The sequence below is a fragment of the Canis lupus genome, chromosome 26 (genome assembly GCF_048164855.1).
Source record: "Canis lupus baileyi chromosome 26, mCanLup2.hap1, whole genome shotgun sequence".
NCBI lineage: Eukaryota > Metazoa > Chordata > Mammalia > Carnivora > Canidae > Canis > Canis lupus.
The window spans coordinates 26,942,122-26,964,112 of NC_132863.1; the positions used below are offsets into that span (position 1 = coordinate 26,942,122).

Consider the following 21,991-nt stretch of genomic DNA (forward strand, 5'->3'; position numbering starts at 1 on the left):
TTCTATACATATGTTTTCCTTTGGTATTTTCTTGAAGAAACCAAGTAAACATTTGAATAGCTCTTAATTATGGTTTTATGCGGCACTGCTGTTTCTTTGAGTTCAGTAACCAAGCAGAGAATGGGCCCCCAGTTCTACGTGGGTCATGCTTGTGAAGTCCCTGGTATATAGTACGTGCTCAGTACATGTTCAATGTTATTAACACCTTTTTGATATCAATTTGGCCAACCAGAGACCCTCTTTCCGCCTCAATGGAATAGGAAACCGAGGCTTTGGAAGGCTGAGTCTTCATAATCAGTGCTAAAGGCCACCATGAGTGACTTGGGGCAGATGCTCGTTTAGAGGGAGCAAATATGACACCCCTTGGCATAGTGTTAGCAGTAAACTGCTTTTGGTGCTCCTTATTGCCTATCTAGGCACAGGTCCAAGGCTCAGAAAGCCTGTAGTGATCCACCACCCCAGGGAAGGGCCCAGGTTCAGGTATGGAGCAGCCAGTGTGTGCCAGGCATTGTGTGAGGCACTCTAGAGAGGCTATCCCTGTCCTGAAAACATTTCCTGGCATTATCCTCATTTGACAGATGAGGAGCCTGAGTAGCAAAGGCCTTGTCCAAACTCACTCGGCTACCAGGTGGTTGTGCTGGGAAATGCATGTGCTTTCCTCACACCCGGTGCCCTCCTAGGCAGGCAGCATCACAGCGTGTGTGCTGTTACACCACCGTTACTCATCTATTCCAAATGAGCCACCTGTTTTCAAAATTCAGTACACACAACCCTGGAACTGTGTTTGAGAGAATATAATCGCCCTCTGGAATGATTCTCCATATGTAAATAAAGCATAGTCATACTTGGGAGAGGCACACCCAGGCCACTTGAGCCAAAAATATAGCCCCAGCACTAACAGCTTCCACTGTTTGGGGAAAATGAAAAAACCCATTTGAAAAATAAACACAGGAGATATTGCCAGAGTTTGTTATAGGAAGTGTGTAAGATCACATCTTGAGGTTGGAAGCAAAAGCATTCTTTAAATCCTCCATTCCTTTTATATAACTCATGGGGAAAAAAATCTTACCTTCAGTTATGGACAGTCTCAAGGATAACATGGGTCACTTGACAACTCCCATAGTAGCACCAGAGGCCAGTTTACCATGAGGACTTTCTGCTATTTGGGGATTTTATTTTATTTCTTTAAATTTATTTTTATTTATTTATGATAGACAGAGAGAGAGAGAGAGAGAGAGAGAGAGAGAGGCAGAGACACAGGGAGAAGCAGGCTCCATGCCGGGAGCCCAACGTGGAACTCGATCCCGGGACTCCAGGATCGCGCCCTGGGCCAAAGGCAGGCGCGAAACCGCTGAGCCACCCAGGGATCCCCTATTTGGGGATTTTAGAGGCTTAACCACAAGGGTGCTGAGTTGCAGAATTTGTAACCTCTGGTTCAGAATTGACAATGGGGATGAGTAGTTTCTAGGTGGCTGAGAAGCAGCACCAATGCTAGAACAGTTTTTTCATGACTGCTGGAGACTGTGGGCTTTAGCCCTATGGGCATAGCTGTGGAAGAGTGGCACATCTAGACATGTGCTGTGTGGCTTCCAGCCAGGCCCCTTCCTTTTCTGGAGCTTCACTGCTATCATTTGTAAAATTTGAGGGGTCTGGTGTGTGTTCTTCAAGCCTCCTCCTAACCCAGGGTTGTGTGTATGGGAGGTAGGGGGAAGGCCCTGACCCTCCATGTATTTGGTTTTGTGCCCTACCCCCCCAAACCTGTTCATCAACTTTTTTTTTTTAAGTTTTATTTATTCATCAGAGATACAGGCAGAAGCAGATTCCCCATGGGGGAGGCTGATGCAGGACTCCATCCCAGGACCCCCGGATCACACCCTGAGCCAAAGGCAGATGCTCAACCACTGAGCCACCCAGGCGTCCCTGTTCATCAACTTCTAAAGCCTCCCCACCCCTAAGAAAAAATCAGAAGAGGAAAATGGGTTGCTTGACACTTTTGAAGATTGTATAGATGTTACTTTACTCTATGTCTTTCATTTTGGGTTGGTTTGATGTTTTCTCATGATTAGATTTAAGTTATGCATCTTTGGTGGCAGGAATCACAGAATTGATGTTGTGTTCTTCTCATTGTGTGTTATCAGGTGGCGCAAGATTTGTCCCATTACTGGTGATAACTTTGATTATTGGATTGAAATGGTGTCTCCACTTAAAGTCATTCTTGATATTGCTGCCTTTTTATTTTAAAAATTATATATGGAGCAGCCCTGGTGGCGCAGCGGTTTGGCGCTGCCTGCAGCCCGGGGTGTGATCCTGGAGACCTGGGATCGAGTCCCACATCAGGCTCCCTGCGTGGAGCCTGCTTCTCCCTCTGCCTGTGTCTCTGCCTCTCTCTTTCTCTCTCTCTGTGTATCTCTATGAATAAATAAATAAAATCTTTAAAAATAAATAAAAATTAAAAATAAATAAAAATTATATATATCGTGGTAAAAAATAAGATTTACCATCTTAACCCATTTTTATTTTTTAATTTTCAGATTTTATTTATTCATGTGAGAGAGAGAGAGAGAGAGAGAGAGAGAGAGGCAGAGACACAGGTACAGGGAGAAGCAGGCTCCCCGTGGGGAACCTAACATGGGACTCAATCCCAGGACCCCAGGATTACAACCTGAGTCAAGGGTAGATGCTCAACCACTGAGCCACCTTAAGTATATTTACATTGTTGTGAAAGAGACCTTCAGAACTATTTTTTTAAAGATTTTGTTTGAGAGAGAGAGAAGAAGTAGGGGGAGGGGCAGAGGAAGAGGGAGAAGCAGACTCCCTGCTGAGTGGCGTGCCCGATGTGGAGCTCAATCCCAGGACCCTGAGATCATGACCTAAGCCAAAGGTAAATGCTTAACCAACTGAGCCACCCAGGCTCCTCCTAGAGCTATTTCATCTTGCAAATTTGAAACTCTGTACCCATTAAACTACGCTTCTTTCCCCTTGAGTACCCATTAAACTACTCTCCTTCCCACCAGCCACCCCACCCCGCCGTAACCACCATTCTACTTTCTGTCTCTGAATTTGACTACTTTAGATAACTTCATATAAGTGGAATCTTACAGTATTTGTCTTTTTGTGACTGCCTTATTTCCCTTAGCACCATGTCAAGATTCATCCATGTTGTGATAAGATTTCCTTCCATTTTAAGGCTGAATACTATTCATTGCATGCATCTATATACCACATTTTGCTGCTTATTCATCTGTTGATGGAGATTTTGGTTGCTTTCATCTCTTGGCTTTTGTGAATAGTCCTGCTATGAACACGGGTACGCAGATAGCTCTTTGAGAACTTGCTCTGTTTTTTCTTGGACATATATCCAGAATGGGATTGCTGGAATCACGTGGTAGTTCATTTTGATTTTCTTAGAAACTGTCATCCTGTATTACCCAGCAGTGCCACCATTGCACAGTCCCACCAACAGTGCACGAGAGTGCCGATTTCTGCCATCATTGTCAACATTTGTTATCCTGGTTTTTCTTACTAGCCATCCTCATGGGCGTGAGGTGGTATTTCACTGCGGTTTTGATTTGCATCTCCCTAATGATTAATGAGGTTGAACAGTTTTCATGTGCTTTTTGGACATTTGTATATCTTTTTTTAAATTCCACTCACTAGAACTTTTTTCTTTTTTTTAAGATTTCATTCATTTATTCACAGAAACACAGAGAGAGAGGCAGAGACACAGGCAGAGGGAGAAGCAGGCTCTATGCAGGGAGCCCGACGTGGGATTTGATTCCAGGTCCCCAGGATCAGGCCCTGGGCCGAAGGCGGCACTAAACCACTGAGCCACCTGGGCTGCCCTGTATATCATTTTTGGAAAAATGCCTATTCAAGTTCTTTGTTCATTTTTTAATTGGGCTGATTTTCTTTGTTGTCAGTGTTCTTGGTATATTGTAGATATTAACTCCTTTTCGGATATATGATTTGTAAATATGTTCTCCATTCCACAGACTGCCTTTGCACTGTTGATTATGTCATATTCTGTATTGAGGGATTTTGTGAAGAGATATGAAACTATGTAAATATCCCTTTATCATACTTTTCATTAATTATTTATATTAGTATTAGACTTGTGGTTTCCTGTTTTATTCAGTGTGTTAGAACCTGTTACTATCATTCTATATTTTGATGCAATCCTTTTGCCATGCTCTTCTCATTCTCAGAGCACTTCCTTATTTTCTGCCGTAACAGGATATTCTAGAATGGTCTTGTACTACCTCTAATGTAATCCTGGAATTAGCCATTTCTCCAAGACCCCTGGTTCCTTTTAATGGAGAATGGCCCTGACTCTGGTGCTGATTAAGTCTATGGCTTTGAAAGGCCCAGCATGTGATCTGGAGCAGCAGACCTCATCAGCCAGCCAGAGCAAACCCCTCATTTACCGATGAAGAAGTGGAAGCCCAAATGGGATCAGCTGGCCAGTGTTCCCCAGTTAAGAGAGTTTAGATAAGAATGAAGGCCTTTGACTCCGATCCAGTTCTCTTTCCCTGGCAATACATATTGCCAGCAATGGGCTGTGGTCCCAGTAGGGCCTGTCCCCTCTGGATTCCAATTTCCTCTTCTGTCCACTGAGGGATAGCTTTGCCTTGGAGGCTAAAGACTGGTTTTTAGGACCTTTCTCCTCTGGAAACCTTTATAGGCGAATCCACGTTAAATCATAGAGGAGAGCTTCCATTTTCAGCTCCAGCTCTGGTGATTTGGGGCCTGCAGACTTGGACAGTAGTCCACGTGCACAGGTGTCTTCCAGAAGCCCATCTCAGGCATCTAACACCTATCTTGCAGGGACATCAACAGAAGGTGGCATCCAGGCCTGATCCTGAGTTGGGAAATCAAGGGGAAGGGTCTCCTCTATCTGCCCTCCCTGGTTCCAAGCCCACTTGGTTTATACCAGTAGCACCCAGGGAAACATTAGAAATGCTCCTTTCCACATTAGGAGGCTGGCCTCTTAGACCTCACCTCAAAGTTGTAAGAATCCTTCAGGTATTCCATGTAGAGAATGTTTCCTGTGCCTGATTTGGGATTGGGTTGGGTGGTGCTACATCTGACCTGTACCCTCTGGTTTGGTCAGCTATGGCCTGAAGAGCCCCTACTACTCAACGAGTGCTTATTAGCAGTGATGGCATGCTAATCTGAAAAGCTGAGGTTTTGTCCCCTTTGTATTCAACAGTCATTTCCTAAGCCCCCACCATGTGTCAGACATCATGAATTAAATCCAGTGTACTTTTGGGTAATGATGATGGTAAAGTATAAGCATCTGTAATACTTAGAGGGGATTTAACAATTTCATATATGAGGCACAAGTGGGGGCTGCAAGGTTAAGGGCTAACCAGAAGTTAACTTCTGGTTCTGGTATCTTAATTCTAGGGTGTCAGGTTCTCATAGCAAGACTGTATGTAAGTTAAAAGTGGAATTGGGCAATGAAGGATTTTGCTAAGAGAAAAATATGGAAAAGGGCACTGTTGGCAGAAGGAATAGCTTGAGCTAAGTCGGAATCACCAAAGTGTGAGGTTACCTGGAAGGACAACTGGGCATGGTGTGGGCTAATGTCTAAGCAATGGAAGGTGGCAGATACCTCAGAGCCTCAACCTGAAGGGTGCGGACACTGTACTGCCAGGAGAGTGCTGGCTTTGCAAGCAGTGGAGGGACTCCATATAGGTTTTTTAAAAATTTATTTTTTAAAAGTTAATATGTGCATAAAAGGAAACTGAAAAACACAAGAAGCAAAGAACAAAGTCATCCATAATCACAAGCAGTTTGCAGTTTGACTTCTAGGTCCCGTGTGTGTATCTATCTACACAAGTAAGCATTTTAAGTAAGATTGTACAGTTATGTATCATGCTTTTACACACCATGAATATTTATCATGTCAAAGTCCCCAAACTATGAGTATTTTGATAACCAAGAATACACCAACTCCATCTGAAAAAAAAAAAAAAAAATGTAATCCTGCCTTTCTTGGCGACAAAAATGGCAACAGGAACTCTGGATAAAGATATTGACAGAGTTACAATTAAAATACTGCATTCCCTTAATGTTCAATTAAAACTGAGACATAAAGTAACAGAGTACACAACATATAATGCTTCTAAAAGAATTCATCATCCAATCTATAATATTCAATTAGCAAAGAGGTATGTTTCCATTGAATCACTTAATGTATTCCTATAGTACAGCCAAAGAGACTAATACACGTTATCATTAAAATGTAAATATGAAAACATCCGCATACAATTCTCCCTCTATACTTCCTTCTGCCCCTCTGCTGCCAACCTAGTAAGTTCTGACATTTCTCAGAGACAGCTTAACAATCTCATGTCCAAGATGCTTCTTTCCTATCAATGATAACAAAGAGAAACTTATAAATTGGTTAATTCACTAGCTGTACATTTTATCATACATTGTCACCTCAGGACATCCAAAAAGCTTAGATGTTGCAAAATAACGAAACTTCTCCACAACAAACACAGGTACTTCATAAAAACATACATATAAACCTATGGTTATAACCTAAAACTGTCTTCTAGATGTGGAGATACTAGCAAAAAGCCCTTCCCTTCACCCCTCCTCTGCTCCCTCCACCATATTAACGACTAAGTATAGGACTACATCTAGCTCTAAGAAGTGGATTAACAGACACTCCCAGAACAGTCCTTCCTAAAAACTAACAAAAGGACATTTATAAAGGGATTATTTTACTACCTCTACTTTTAAACAGAATTTTAGTCTAAAGACTCAAGGGCACAGAACCCTTCTCTTCTCACTTCTTCCCTGCCCCTGTCCCCCAGTGAACAGTCAGCATATTCTCCAAGACATCAGGTTTAACAATTCCATTCCCAAAGTAACAACCATTCCTGTAAATTAATACTTAAAGGGTGTTGTTACTTTAACTCTCTACTCCTAACATGTTGTTCACTTTCAAACATCCAGAATACTAGATGTTTCAAGTTAAGTATTTAAAATTTGCCCACTACATACATAGTAGCACTGAAAGAACATTCTGGCCTAACCCTTCCTCTTCTTATCTATATCAACCTAGTGAAAAGTATAAGCATCTGTAATACTTAGAGGGGATTTAACAATTTCACTTCTAGTTTTCAGAATAGTCTTTCCTATGAATTTAAACACAAAGTGTACACTATGTATTTGTTTACTACTTTTGTCATACACTGGCAACCTCTTTAACATCTAGAAAGACTAGATGTTGTAAATTAGGACTCATTTGTCCTTTATATACACTATATACATAGCTAAGTACAACAAAATGCAGACCTACAGGACAATGGTTAATCCCACCTAACTATAAACATACTGGTGTAAAGCCCTTTGCACTTTCTTCTCCTTTCTCCCTGAACCAGCACAGATATATAATGTGTGCTGCTCTGAGAGGTGGTTTGATCACTTTGATCATACCATTTTCAAAAGATAGTATTTCATATGAATTTTAACAAAAGGATTATCTACAAGATGTGTTATTTTACTACCTCTACTTTTAACATACTTTGTGCACTTCTAAACATCTAGAAAGGCTAGATGTTTCAAATAAGGACTTAAGTTTGTCCACTATATACACAGTAGTGTTGAATAAACTACACACATGTAACAATGGGTTATATCTGAAAGTGTCTTCTGCATAGGAACATTCTAGTCTAGAACCCTTCATTTCTCCCTTCTCTCCACTGCCAACCCAGAGGGTGAGTAGACAGGCACATGTCACTGAGATGTGACTACAATGTTCTCTCTCAAAGTCCTTTTCAGAAGACAGCCTTTCAATGAATTTTAACACAAAGTGTACAAAATGTGTTAGTTTACTAACTCTACTTTTGTCATACATTGGCAACCTCTTTAATATCTAGAGACTAGATATTATAAAATTAGGACCTATTTGTCCAGTATATATACAATATATACAGTCGAGTTGAATGCACATAACATATATCGCAATGGATAAGCTGAAATTTCCTAGCACACACTAGCAAAAAATCTTTTGCAATTTCTTCCCTCCCACCTCCCTCAAACCACTGAACAAGTATACTGTTCAGAGAGGTGGTTTTAGCAATTCTATTTCCATAGATAATATTTCCCATCAGTCTTTAAAAGCTATTTACAAGAAGCGTTACTCTACTTCTAAATACATCAAGCATTTCTAAGTATCTAGAAAGACTAGATATTTCACATAAGAACTAACTTGTCCACTATGTACATAGCACTGTTAAATAGAATTGCACACACCTAACAACAGGTATAATCTGAGGTATTTTCTAAATATGACCACCATTTTGGCCTAAACTATTCCCTCCCTCACTTCCTTCTCTCCCCCACTAATCCAGTAGACAGGTACAGACATGTGTAATGCTTAAAGGTGGTTGAACAAATTCATATCCAAAAGTTATTTACAGAAAAAAAGCTTTCCTTTGAATTTCAACACAATGTGTACAGAATGTGCTAATTTAACTACTTTGTCATACATTGGCAACCTCTTTAACATCTAGAGACTAGATGTTGCAAAACTAGGACTCATTTGTCCATTATATACACTATATACACAGCAAAATAAAATGCACAGACCATACAAAAAAATGGTTTTATCTGAAAATGTCCAAGTATGAACACACAAGCATATTACCTTTTCCAATTCTTTCCCTTCCACCTCCTCCAAACCACTGAATATACATGATAGCCTATATTGCTCAGAGGTGGTTTAACAATTCCACTCCCAAGAGTTATTTCCTATGAATTTTAGCAAAAAGATATTTACAGAGTGATATTTTACTACCTCTACATTTAACATACGTTGGGCACTTCTAAACATCTAGACAGACTAGATGTTTTAAATAAGGACTTAATGTGTCCACTATATACATAGCAGTCTTGAATAAACTGCACACGTGTAACAGTTATAATCTGAAAGTGTCTTCAAAATAAGAACATTCTAGCCTAAGACTAACTCTTCGCTTCTTTCTCCACCAGCCCAGTGGGCTATAATGCTCCAATTTTCAGAAGACAATCTTCCTAAGAATTTTAACACAAAATGTACAAAACATATTAGTTTACTATTTTTGTCATACACTGGCAACCTCTTTAACATCTAGAAAAGATTAGATGTTGAAAATTAGGACTCATTTGTCCAGTATATACACTATATACACAGCTAAGTAAAACAAAATGCAGGAACATAAAGGACAATGGTTAATCTTCCCTCTCCATAAACACACCGGCAAAGCTCTTTGCACTTCCTTCTCCTCCCTCTTCCTTTGAACCAGTGCACAAACACAATGCATACTATTCAAAGTGGTGGTTTGGCCATTCCCCGCAAATTAAACAGCATTTCCTATGAATGTCAACGAAGATATTTACAAAATGTATTTTTACTACCTCTATTTTTAACATGTATCAGGCACTTCAGAACATCTAGAAAGACTAGATATTTGACAAAGGTACTTAGCATTGTCAACTATATACACAGTAGTTGAGGAATAAAATGCACACACAAAACAATGGTTATAATGTGAAAATGTCTTCTAAGTATGACCAGTCTGGCACAGAACCTTCTTTTCTTCCTCCTCAAGGTCGTCTACTTCATGTCCTCTTACCCACTGCACAAACGTGAACGTGTCGCTCCTGATGTCGCTTCTAGAAGTGATCTAACAATTCCATTTCAAAAAGTCATTTCCAAAAGACATTTCTATGATTTAAAAACAAAAACAAACAAAAAAAACCCACAAAAAACCAAACAGGCATTTACAAGACGTATGATTTTCTAACTCTACTTTATCATATGTCGGCAACCTCTTTACATCTAGAAGGCCTAGATGTGGCAAAAGTTTTCTTTTGAAAAGGTTGGGGGGTAAGTTGAGAGCAGCTTTTTCATATTATATACACAGGCCTTCTATAAACGGCCAGTAAATCTTCCCAAAGGGTGGTCTTCCTATTGGCCAAACGCGGTTCGTAATTCTCCCATTTCGATCTTCCGACAGCAATGTCTGTAGAACGAAGACCAACCGCCTTTGGCCCATTAACTGTTCCACCCGTCGCCGACCGGGGCGGGGGGGAGCTTCGCTCACCTTCCGGCCGTTAGGGCCTCTGTCCACTGTTCGCCGTAGGTGAGGTTTCGTCCACCTGGGGCGGAGTGGTCATCCCGGGGCCCGGGTCTGTGGGGCGCCAAAGCCCGAGGGCGGCCGAGCTTACGTCCGCGGAGACCCGCCTTCTCAGGCCCTCGGAGGCCCCAAGGGCGGGCCGGCGTTTGAGCGGCCGCCATTCTTCTCACCCCGCCACACCCGACATCCAAAGGCTCCGCGGCCCGGCTGGCTGGGCGGGGGCTTCGCGTAGGCTCCGCAGAGCTGGGCCAGGAGAGTGGGCAGCCGGCGAGGCCCGGCTCCGAGAGGCCGCAGCCATGGGCGCCGGCGTGGGGGTGGGGGTGGGGAGAGGCTCACAACTGCTGCAAAGTGTGGGCCTGGCCGGTGGGCAGCTGCGGCGAGGGCGCCGGGTGTCTGCAGGTCCGAGCTCCTGACCTCTCCTTGGGCCCCCCAGTTCACCCCCGGCCTCAGGCCGGAGGGCCTGGAGGGCCCGGGACAGACCGCCGCCCTACGCTTCTCACCTCGCTTTCTGCCGGAACTGACTTGGCAGTTCTCTTTGCTGGCGAGAGGAGTGCGGCACCGGAAGTGCCCTCGCGCCGGGACCGCGAACCGAGGTTCCGAGACTGAAACGTTCCGGCAGCCGGGGGGGGGGGGGGGGGGCAAGGAAGGCGTCACGTGGGGTCAGGCCACCCTCCCCCGCTTACCTTTTGCAACTGTAATTGCTACCCGCCTCAGAATTCTCTGAACAGGCGAATGGGCGCATTTCTCCGTTCCCTCTTTTCCCCCCGTTGTTGGGTAAGGAGCTTCTACATTTTTCATGCATTCACCATTTATCGAGCTCCTACTATGTGCCACGTAAACACTGGGAATGCAGCCGTGAAGGAAAAAAAACCCGCACGAAAATTTCTGACCTCTTGAAATTTATATTCTAGTAGGGAAAACGGACTCTCCTTAAAATGCATTTAAAAAGCAGATAGCGGGGGATCCCTGGGTGGCGCAGCGGTTTGGCGCCTGCCTTTGGCCCAGGGCGCGATCCTGGAGACTCGGGATCGAATCCCACGTTGGGCTCCCCGTGCATGGAGCCTGCTTCTCCCTCTGCCTGTGTCTCTGCCTATCTCTCTCTCTCTCTATCATAAATAAATTAAAAAAAAAAAAACAGATAGCGAAAGTGCTGTGGAAAAAAGTCGAGAAGGGGAAAGTGAAGTGTGAGTGTGGAATGTTTTAAGTGGTGGTCAGATGACTTTGGAGCAGGAATCTGAAGGAGGTGAAGGAATGAGCCATACAAGGGGATGTTGGATGGAAGATCCTTCGTGGCAGTCGGGGTGGGGGTATACAGGCCCTAAAGCTGAAGCATAAGGCCTGTTCTGTCCCAGGAACAGCAAAGAGGTTGGAGTGTTGTGAGCAGGCAGGAATATAGAGGTTAGGCCAAATCATGTGGTGTGAAGGAGGGTAAAAGCAATTTGGTGCTTTCTTTTTGAATAAAATGGGAGCCTTTGGAGAGCTTTGAACTGCAACATGGGGAAGAGTTGAAGAGGAGCCAGAGGTAGAAGCAGGGAGACAGAAGACTATTGCCATCAACCAGGTTGTTATAGGGTAGTTGCTCTGTCCAGGATGATAGCAGTAGAGGTGCCAAAGGGGGAAAAAAGGTTGAATTCAAGATAAATATAAAATTGAACCTGCACGGTTTGCTAATAGACAAGATGTGAAATGTTCAAGAGAGGAATCAAGACTCCAAAACTTTTGGCCTGAGCAAATGGAGGGAATTGTTATAACCGTGATGGGAGAGACCATAGGAGGAGCAAGTTTTGGGGAGAATATCAGGAATTCACTTTAGACATGGTAGGTTTGAGATGCCTGTTTGATACTCAAGTGGCCATGTCAAGTAGGCAGGTGGATTTATGAGCCTGGCATTTAGGGGAGAGTCTGAGCTGGACATATGTATCTGAGAGTCATTCATATACAGCTATCTTTAAAGCTATGGGGCTGTAGAGAGAACTGAGCCCTGAGCCCTGGGGCACCGTACCATGTAGAGGTCAGGATTCTGAGAAGGAACCAGCAAAGGACACTGAGGAGTGACCAGAGTGGTAGGAGAACAACCGTAAGAGTGTGACATCCTGGAAGTGAAAGAGAAAATGCTTCAAGGAAGAGTGCTGAACGGTATCAAACATTGCTGATAGATCAGATAAGGTTTGAATTATACTTCTGGCTTTTATAATCAATGCTGTGATGAACATTCTTGTGAATTTTCAAGTTTCATGGTGGCTTCTGATTTCCTTTGGTTACAATTCTAGAAATATAAAGAAAGATTGAAGTGTTGGTCCAGGCTTAAGACTCCTAGGAGGAAGTCTGACAATCAGAAAGACTCTGCTGGAAGGCAGCAAAGAGGTATGGTAAGAAGGCCAGGGGCTCTGGGGCTCTGGTCTACAATGAGATGACAAGTCTTAAGCCACAGGAGTGGTGAGGTGTGGGCTTCTGCCTTTGCAAAGAAAAAAGCCACTGGACTCAATACCTGGAGAGAAGAGGAAAGAGGAGAAGGAGGAGCCACAGATCATATGAGGGTTTTAAACACTAGGGCTGGTTGGCTAGGTGGGTGGTTGGTATACTGACCAAGACAAGGTAAAAGAAAGTCTCAGTGTGGAATTCCTGGTCCTCTCTCTGAACTCCCTACCTCCTTTTTTTTTTCTTCCAAATTTTTATTTAAATTCCAATTAATTAACATAGTATAATATTGGTTTCAGGAGTAGAACTTGGTGATTTATCACTTACATATAACAGCCAGTGCTCATCACAAGTGCCTGCCTTAACATTCATTACCTATTTACCTCACCCCCCACCCACCTCCTCTATTTATCCCTCAGTTTGTTTTTTGTCACTGAGAGTCTCTTATGGTTTGCCTTCCCCTCTCTCCTTTCCCAAATGGTCATTGTTTTGTTTGCTAAATTCCACATATGAGTGAAATCATATGGCATTTGTCTTTCTCTGACTTATTTCACTTAGCATAATACACTCTAGCTCCATCCACATCATTGCAAATGGGAAGACTTCATTCTTTTTGATGGCCAAGTAATATTCCACTATATATATAAAACGTCTTCTATCCATTCATCAGTTGATAGACACTTGGACTCTTTCCATAGTTTGGCTATTGTTGTTAATGATGCTATAAACCATCAGGGTGCAGATCTGTATTTTTGTATCATTTGAGTAAATACAATTGCAATTATAGTGCAATTGCTGGATCATAGGGTAATTCTATTTTTAATTTTTTAAGGAACCTCCATACTGTTGTCCAGAATGGCTGCACTCATACCAACAAATTCCCAGTTTGCATTCCCGTCAACAGTGCAAGAGGGTTCCCCTTTCTCTGCATCCTTGCCAACATCTGTTGCTTCCCATCTTGTTAATTTTAGCCATTCTGACAGGTGTGAGGTGGTATCTCATCCTGGTTTTAATTTGTATTTCCCTGATGGTGAGTAATGTCGAGCATCTCATCGTGTGTCTGCTAGCCATCTGGATGTCTTCTTTGGAAAAATGTCTATTCGTGTCTTCTGCCCATTTCTTAAACTGTATTATTTGTTTTTTGGGTGTTGAGTTTGATACTTATCAAACTTACAGATTTTGCATATTAACCCTTGATCAGATATGTCATTTACAAATATCTTCTTCCATTCCATAGGCTGTTTTTTAGTTTTGTTGATTGTTTCTTTTGCTGTGCAGAAGCTTTTTATCTTGATGAAGTCCCAATAGTTCATTTTTGCTTTTGTTTCCCTTGCCTGTAGCAATGTGTCTAGTAAGAAGTTGCTATGGCCAAGGGCACAGAGGTTGCTATCTGTGTTCTCTACGATTTTGATGGTTTCCCATCTCACACTTCGGTCTTTTATCCATTTTGAATATATTTTTGTGTATGGTGTAAGAAAGTGGTCCAGTTTTATTCTTTTGCATGTTGCTGTCCAGTTTCCCCAACACCATTTGTTGAAGAGACTTTTTTCCATTAGATATTCTTTCCTGCTTTGTTGAAGATTAGTTGACCAGTTAGTTGTAGGCCCATTTCTGAGTTTTCTAGTCTGCTGCATTGTGTCTAATTTTGTGCCAGTACCATGCTGTCTTGATGACTACAGCTTTATAAAAGAGCTTGAAGTCCAGAATCATGATGCCTCCCTTTTCTCTTTCAGGATTGCTTTAGCTTCCTACCTCCTGGGAAGCCCACAGGCTAGTGTACCTGGAACCTAAAAGATGATGATGATGGCAAACATGTATACATCCTGCCTTCTACTTGATATCTCTACTTTGAATGTTCCAACAGTAGCTTAAACTCCTCTTGTGCAAAACAAAACTCTTGATGTCTCCCCAGAGCCTGCTTTTCCACCCAATTCCCAAAAGATAACGTAGGTATCTTCCTTAATTCTACTCTTTCTCTTACTCCCCATCCCCCAACCATCTCAAGGCCCATCTTCCTCCTAAATATATTTAACATACAGCCCATTTCCTGTGCTATGCAATCTAGTAGCCACCAGTTATATGAGGCTATGTAAACTTTAATTAAAATAACGTGAAATTGGGGATCTCTGGGTGGCTCAGCAGTTTGGCGCCTGCCTTCCGCTCAGGGTGAGATCCTGGAGTCCCGGAATCGAGCCCCATGTCAGGCTCCTTGCATGGAGCCTGCTTCTCCCTCTGCCTGTGTCTCTGCCTCTCTCTCTCTCTCTCTCTCTCTCATGAATAAATGAATAAAATCTTTAAAAAAATAAAAATAACATGAAATTAAAAGTTTAATTCCTCAGTTGTACCTGCCACATTCCAAGTGCTCAAGAGCCATATGTGGCTAGTGGATACCATATAAGTATAGATGTGGAACATTTCCACTATCCCAGGAAGTCACAGGACACTGCTGATCTATAACCTAGTCCAAAACAGAAGCATCTCTGGTCTGGATGACTTAACAGCCTCTTAATGTTGTTCTGTTTCTCCTCCTTTTCCCTTTCATCTATTCTCTCTATGGAGTTAATGTAACTCTTCATCAGAGATCAGATCTTGCTACTGTTTTGTTTAAGGTTTCAGTGGCTTTTCATCATACTTTAAACAAAATCCAAACTTCTTCCCATTGCCTACAGCCCTGTCATTACACCCCAGCCACACTAGCCTCCTTGCTGTTACTTCTACTCTCCAAGCTCTTCTGAAGCTCAGGGTCTTCACACAAGCTGTTACTGCTACCTGAAAGGGTCTTTGCCTGGCTCTTGGAGAGGCTAAGCATCTTCCCACCTCATAGGTCTCAGTTCTGACATTATTTCTTTAGAGGGCCTTTCCTGATCTCCCAGTCTCAAGGGCTTTCTTCCAATTAGCATTGCATTACTCTACGTACTCCCTTTATTCACTGATCACAATATATCATTATTTTAGTAATAATGAATATTTCCGTGTACTACCTATGTGCAAGTACTGTACAAAAGACTTGACTTTATATACTTTACCTTATTTATTTTCTAGTTTCTTCTTGCTTTCTCTGATGTCCCCGGAACCCAGTATAGTGCGTGGCATACAGAGACATTACTAATTATTAAACAGATGAATGAGTTAATTGAGTACTTACCATGGGCCAGGCACTGTGCTAAAGCATTTTACATTTTAATTTGCACAGCAATCCTGTGAAGTAGGTACTATTACTATCTTCCTTTTATAGATGAGAGGCTATGCATTTTGTCTGTTCTTGGGAAGAACTGGGATTCTAACCCAGTTCCTCTGACTCTAGAGCTCCCTGCGTAAGCAGTTAACAAGGTTTAGAGGCCTAAGCACACACTAGCCTACAGCCACCCAGGTTTAGACTGGAAGCTGGGAAATGAAAAGACTTCTTTTTTGAAGGGCTTCCTATTTCAGATCAGGCCCAAGTTCCTGGGTTTTCACTGTTCAACCAGGTGGCAGATGCAGGGCCTGGGTCAGGCCTCAGGATTGTGCAGAGTGGGGCAAGCTAAATGCTCCAGTTCAATTCTGAGCATCCTTAGTGGGGCTGGGGAACTGGCCCAAAGACCCTAGACGAGACTCTGAGCCAGACCCCAGGCTGACTACTGACTCCACGATGTCTTCCTGCCCATCTCAAATCAAGGACAAGACAAGGAAAACAGTAAAAATAATGAGACTTTCTGGCACTTCTCCTTAGGAAACATCACATATCAGGCCTGTGACACAGAACATGTTTGTTAGGCCAAAGGCTCCAAGCTCATTAGCAGGAATGATGCTGAACTGCAAGCCACCCACACAGCTCGCTTGGGAAACACACAGTGCAGCATCCATCCCGCCTGGGCCTGGGCATGCACAGTTCCATCATTATCAACATCAGCACACATCTGCACTGAGATGTCGGGTTGGCAGCAAGGCCCGGGAAATGGATTGTGTGTGGGTGTGTCCCAGAGAGGCCGCTCATAATCCTCATAGTTATTTTCATTTACTTGTATTTGGGGCTTGCATCTGCCACAGTACAGAGTGTCTCAAACTTGAGTCATTTCATAATCAGCTTGATAACTTCCCTCCATACCTATCCACCATCAATAGCAGTTTTGACTTAATACCTCTCTGCAAATTGACTCACTTAGCACAACCACCACTACGTTAGTCTTGTCCTCAAAGGTATTTGTGAAATCATCAGTTTGATATGTTGGTTATATGTTTTCCTAAGTCTGATAATGTAAATATACAACTCTTAAAAAAAAAGTTCATCTGGGTTCCACTTGAAATCATCTTGGTACAGCCAAGATGCAAAACAATTAATTTCAAAGAGACTCAATAGACAAACTCATAGAGCCCCCAATGCCAAAGCTGGAACAGTTTGAGCAACAGAAGAAAAATAACGTAGTACTGGATTATAGCCCCAAGTCTAAACTAAATATCCATAAATCCATAGTGATGTAAAGAAATGATTTTTTAGGGCATCCCCGGTGGCTCAGCAGTTTAGCGCCGCCTTCAGCCCAGGGCGTGAACCTCGAGACCTGGGATCGAGTCCCGCATTGGGCTCCCTGCATGGAGCCTGCTTCTCCCTCTGCCTGTGTCTCTGCCTCACTCTCTGTGTCTCTCATGAATAAATAAATAAAATTTTAAAAAAAGAAATTATTTTAAAAGATTTTATTTATTCATGACAGACACAGAAAGGCAGAGACACAGGCAGAGGGAGAAGCAGGCTCCCCTCAGGGAGCCCGACGTGGGACTCAATTTCAGGACCCTGGGATCATGCCCTGAGCCAAAGCCAGATGCTCAACCACTGAGCTACCCAGGTGCCCCTAAAGAAATGATTGGATAAATAAATAAATGGAGGAGACTAGACAAACCTTCCTTACAGAAGAATTCCAATAATTTATCCCTTCCAGGCTGTGGAGCTTAATTCCCTCCCTGGAATATGGGCTATACTTAATGACTGGCTTCCAAAGAGTAGAAAGAAAGGAAACCCAAGTAACTTCACAGGGGAGAAACCTGGCAAGCACTACCTTAGCCAGGTACTAAAAGTGATCAATTCATGTTGATAGCATGGCCCCCAACGTGATGTCATGAAAAGTATCTTACCTCTGTGGCATTCTTCACTGAAACCCATAACCCCAGTTGGACCAGAGGAGCCCAAATTGAGGGGCACTCTAGAAAATACCTAACAAATACTCCTCAAAACTGACAAGATCATGAAAAAGAAGGAAAGTCTGAGAAACTGTCCTAGGCCAGAAAGAAGACTAAGAAGACATGTTGACTAAGTATAATTTAATATCTTGGATGGGACCTGGAACAAAAAATGGACATTAGCGGGAAAGCTAGTGAAATCCAAGGAAAGTGTAGAGTTTAGTTAATAGGAAGGTACCAAGATTGGCTTCTTAGTTGTGACAAATGTACATAGTCATATAAGATGTTAGCAATATGGGATACTGAGGGAGGAGTATTATGGGAACTCTGTGCTCTGGGAAATCTCTGTACTCTGTAAATAAAAGATTTACATTTATTTTCTGTATAGTTATTTTAAAATAAGTATAACAAAAGATAGGGGGGTTATATATACTAGTTTGGAGCATGAATTTTATTTTTTATTTTTTTATAAAGGGAGAAAGAGAGGTGAGGGGAAGGGCAGCGGGAGAGAAAGAGAATCTTAGGCAGGTTCTGTGCCCAGCAGTGCCTGACATGGGGCTTGATCTCATAACCCTGAGATCATGACCGGAGCAGAAATCAAGAGTCGGGCACTTAACCAACTGAGCCACTCGGGTACCCCTGGGACATGAATTTTAAGCCAATTTAGCTAATTTTTAGAGCTGTGTATTTGTTTCCTGTGGCTGCTATAACAAATTATCACTAAGCTGGTAGCTTAAAACAATAGAAATGCATTCTCTCATAGTTCTGGAAGCCAGAAGTTCAACCTTATTAGTCTTATTGGGCTAACATCAAGATGTTAAGAGGGCCGTGCTCCCTCTGTAGGCTCTTCCACCTTCTGGTGGCTGCATCACTCCAGTCTCTGTCTCCACAGTTGTATTGGCTGTCCTCTTCTCCATGTGTCTGTCTAATCTCCCTCTGCCTCTCTCTTATAAGGTTATTTGTGATGGCATCTAGTGCCCACTAGGATAATCCTGGATGACCTCATCTCAACATCCTTAATCACATCTGCAAAGATCCTTTTCCCAAATAAGGTAACATCTGTAGATTCCAGGGATTAGGTCTTTATTTCTTTGATGGCCATTATTCAGCCTACTACAGGCCACCTGTGTGAATTTTAGAACTTCTGTAGTATCAATAAGCCTCCTCTAATGTGAAAAATAACAAAAGCTATATAACTATTTAAAAAATGTTAATCTGGGGCCCACCTGAAACCATCTTGGTGTGACTAGTGGGACCCAAGCCACACCTTGCAAAATAATGGGTGCAAGAGACTGGTCTTAGGAGTCAGACAGATCTAAATTCTAAATCTGGCTCCATCATGCACAAACTTGTGGCCTTAGGTAAGTCAACATACTCCTTGAAGGGCATTTACATTTTCTTTTTAGATTATTTATTCGAGAGAGAGAAAGTGTGTGTGCAAGTGAGCATGAACAGGAGGGGCAGAGGGAGAGGGAGAAGCAGATACCCCACTGAGCAAGGAGCTGGATCCCAGGACCCTGAGATCATAAAGGACCCTGAAGGATCCTGAGCTGAAGGCAGATGCTTAACCGACTGAGCTACCCAGGTGCCCTGCATTCTCATATTTTGTACAATAGGGATGCTAAGCCCTGCATTAGAGGAATGCAGTCAGAACTTGTAGATTGTGGAGCAGTCTAACAAAGTCTGAATCAGTGTTTAGTCAACCTCCTGTTTGTTCTCCCTCCACTATATACAGTAATGTCACAGCTTACAAAATATTTCCTACATACAAAAATGTGTTTTCTCCATAAAATTTTATCCTGTGAAATAAAGCCAAATTTTCCTTCCTGTTATACAGATGGAGAAACTGAGACTTGATGTTAATTGACTTAGTCAATGGCACCCAACTAGAAGACAGCAAGTGCCTGAGAACACAGTGGGCAGGAGCCGAGAGGCAGTGTCCCCTTTAGATGGGGACGGTTTGCCAATTTGATCAGTTGAATTGTTTTCATGACTTTCATTACCTTTCTAGCCCTTGTAGGCATTTGACTTTATGACCCATGATGCGTTTCTAACTCCTGGCTCACACTGCTGGAATTTGATTAAAATAATCTTTGGATTTGAAGCTCTGAAGCATGCTCATAGGATTCCCCTTGGCCCTGGCTTCTCCGATCTCACAGGCTTCCTCTTCTCCCAACTGGATGAGACAGACCCATAGCTTGTTCCCTGGTTTGGCCAGGTTCCTGGTTTTGATAGCTCCTTATTCTGAGTCCTTGAAGCAGAGATTCCAGCAGGACCTTCATGCTGCAGGGCTCAGCATAGATATGGTTGGGCATCCTGAAGCGGACCAGGGAGGCCTGCTGAAGGGAATTCATGCTCTGCCCTCCGAGGTCACAAAGAGAGGGCCCCGGGCTGTGTTGAGGGCCCAGAGCTAGACTGCCTGGGCTCCCATCCACCTTCCCTCATCTGGTTCCACCACAGCCCACTGACCCTGGTCACAAACCCTCCTGTGCTTCGGCTTCCTGCTGTGAAAAAGGAAATCTTTATAGAACGTCAAAGAAAAAGTGTGAGGCTCAAGTGAATTAGTGCCCATGAAGCTGCGATCAGTGCTAGGTTCGGGTAAGTGTCCGCCCTCGTCCCCACTGAGCCCAGGGAAGCACGTCACTGCGCGGGCCAGTGGTTCTCTTCGGACTCGCTCCCCTGGTAGTGCGATTCCTCCCGAGGAGCACGTTAGGTTATGGCGCGGAGGCGAGGAGCCGGGGGTCCGGAGGTTCTGGGGTTCTGCTGCTGTGGAGCCTGACGTGAGTCGTCCCCCGCCTCCCAGTCATCCTCCTCGGTCCGAGGGGGTCACAAAGGGCCGAGCCCGCCGCGGGGACTCCCAAACGCGCTCGTCGCCCGGGGAGCTCCACTCCCCCTTCTCCCACAGCTACGCGGGCGCGGCGGGGGAGCGGGGCAGAGCGACCGGGCGGGTCCACGGCTGCCACGGCGACGCCCGGAGGCTGCGGTGAGGGAGAGCGGCGCGCCCGCGGCCGGCCCCGGAACGAAGCCCCGCCCCCGCCCCCGCCCCCGCCCGAGGCTCCGCCCCGAACGAGGAGCCTCAGTCCCGCGATCCCCCGGCAGCGGCGGCGCTCGGGCGGATTCCAGGCAGTGCCCCTCCCCCGAGCTGCCTGTGACGGACCGACTGTGTCCGACTGACTGCAGACGCCATCACTACCTGATAATCCGTGTGTCTGGCTGTGTCTGACGGCGCCCGGATTTCATGGGTGCCTGAGGGCCCAGCAGGGTGTGATCTGTCGGCTTGACCACAGCTGACTGACTGCCCATACCTGGCTGCTGGCTTCGGGGCCTGACAGGGCGTGACTGACGGAGTCCATCTGACTGCGTCTGGCTGCCCAGACCCCGTCTGTGCTCGACAAGCTGTGTCTGACTGACCTGTCCCCCTGTGCAGCGGTTGGGCCGCATCTATCTGCCCGGGGGGCTCGGCGGGCGGGTTGTGGCTGCGCCTGGGCCTGGGCGCTGCCGCCGGCCGGCTGGCTCAGGTCTGGCCTCGGGAGACTTGCTGACCGCCCTGACCCAGCGGGCCTCACCACAGCCTGGTGTCTGGTGGAGCCGGCCTGACTGGGCATCTGGAAGGTTGGATCCCCCCGCCCGACGCCCGACGCCGACGTGTGGGCTGACCACGTCTGCGCGTCTGACTTTGCACGGCTGGCTGATTCTCCCCACCGGCTGAGTCTAACTGCGACCCAGGGACCTGCTTTCCGGGTGACTGCGTCAGCCTGACGGTCCTTGGTCCTTTCCTGGCCGCCCGCGTGCCTCGGCAGCTCCAGCTCGAGAGAGGCTGTGCCGGACCCCACCTGTCTGCCCGCTGTGAGGGCTGACCTCCCCGCATTCCACAGATGCGGCTGAACCACACTGGCCGCCTGCCACGCAACTGGCCAACCGGCTCCGCTGCCTTGGCGCCTGAAATTTTCTCCCTGACTTAAGGCCACCTTCACTCCAGCTGCCCAAGCAGTGGCTTCTTGGTGGTGGTAGTAGAGAGGGATGGCTTGTCCAGAGGCCTGAGGCCTAGACATTTCCAGCTACAAGTCTGGGCTTTGGGGCGTGGGGTCCAAAGCCAGGGCACCAACAGGGGAAGGAGCCCAGGACAGAGGCCTGTGGGGGAGCCAGACCGCAGAAGCAGGACTCAAGGCCAGGAGGGAGCAGCTAGAAGAAGCTGCAGGGTCCTCAAGGCCCCTGAGTTCAGGGATCAAGTTCTATAACAGTCACAGCACCTTGAGGAGTTGGGCTGGTATTTCAGTGCCTCAGGGCCA

At 44.8% G+C, this 21,991-nt stretch overlaps 1 protein-coding gene across 1 annotated transcript in view; it reads left to right on the forward strand.

Moving 5' to 3' along the window:
• The first annotated feature begins 20,141 nt into the window (after nucleotides 1–20,141).
• EPB41L1 (erythrocyte membrane protein band 4.1 like 1) overlaps nucleotides 20,142–21,991 on the forward strand; it is a 143,629-nt gene continuing 141,779 nt past the window's right edge. Inside the window, exon 1 of the mRNA XM_072800837.1 lies at nucleotides 20,142–20,300. Within this exon, the coding sequence (XP_072656938.1) occupies nucleotides 20,273–20,300 (28 nt within the window). The 5' untranslated portion in view covers nucleotides 20,142–20,272. The remainder of the gene's footprint in view (nucleotides 20,301–21,991) is intronic.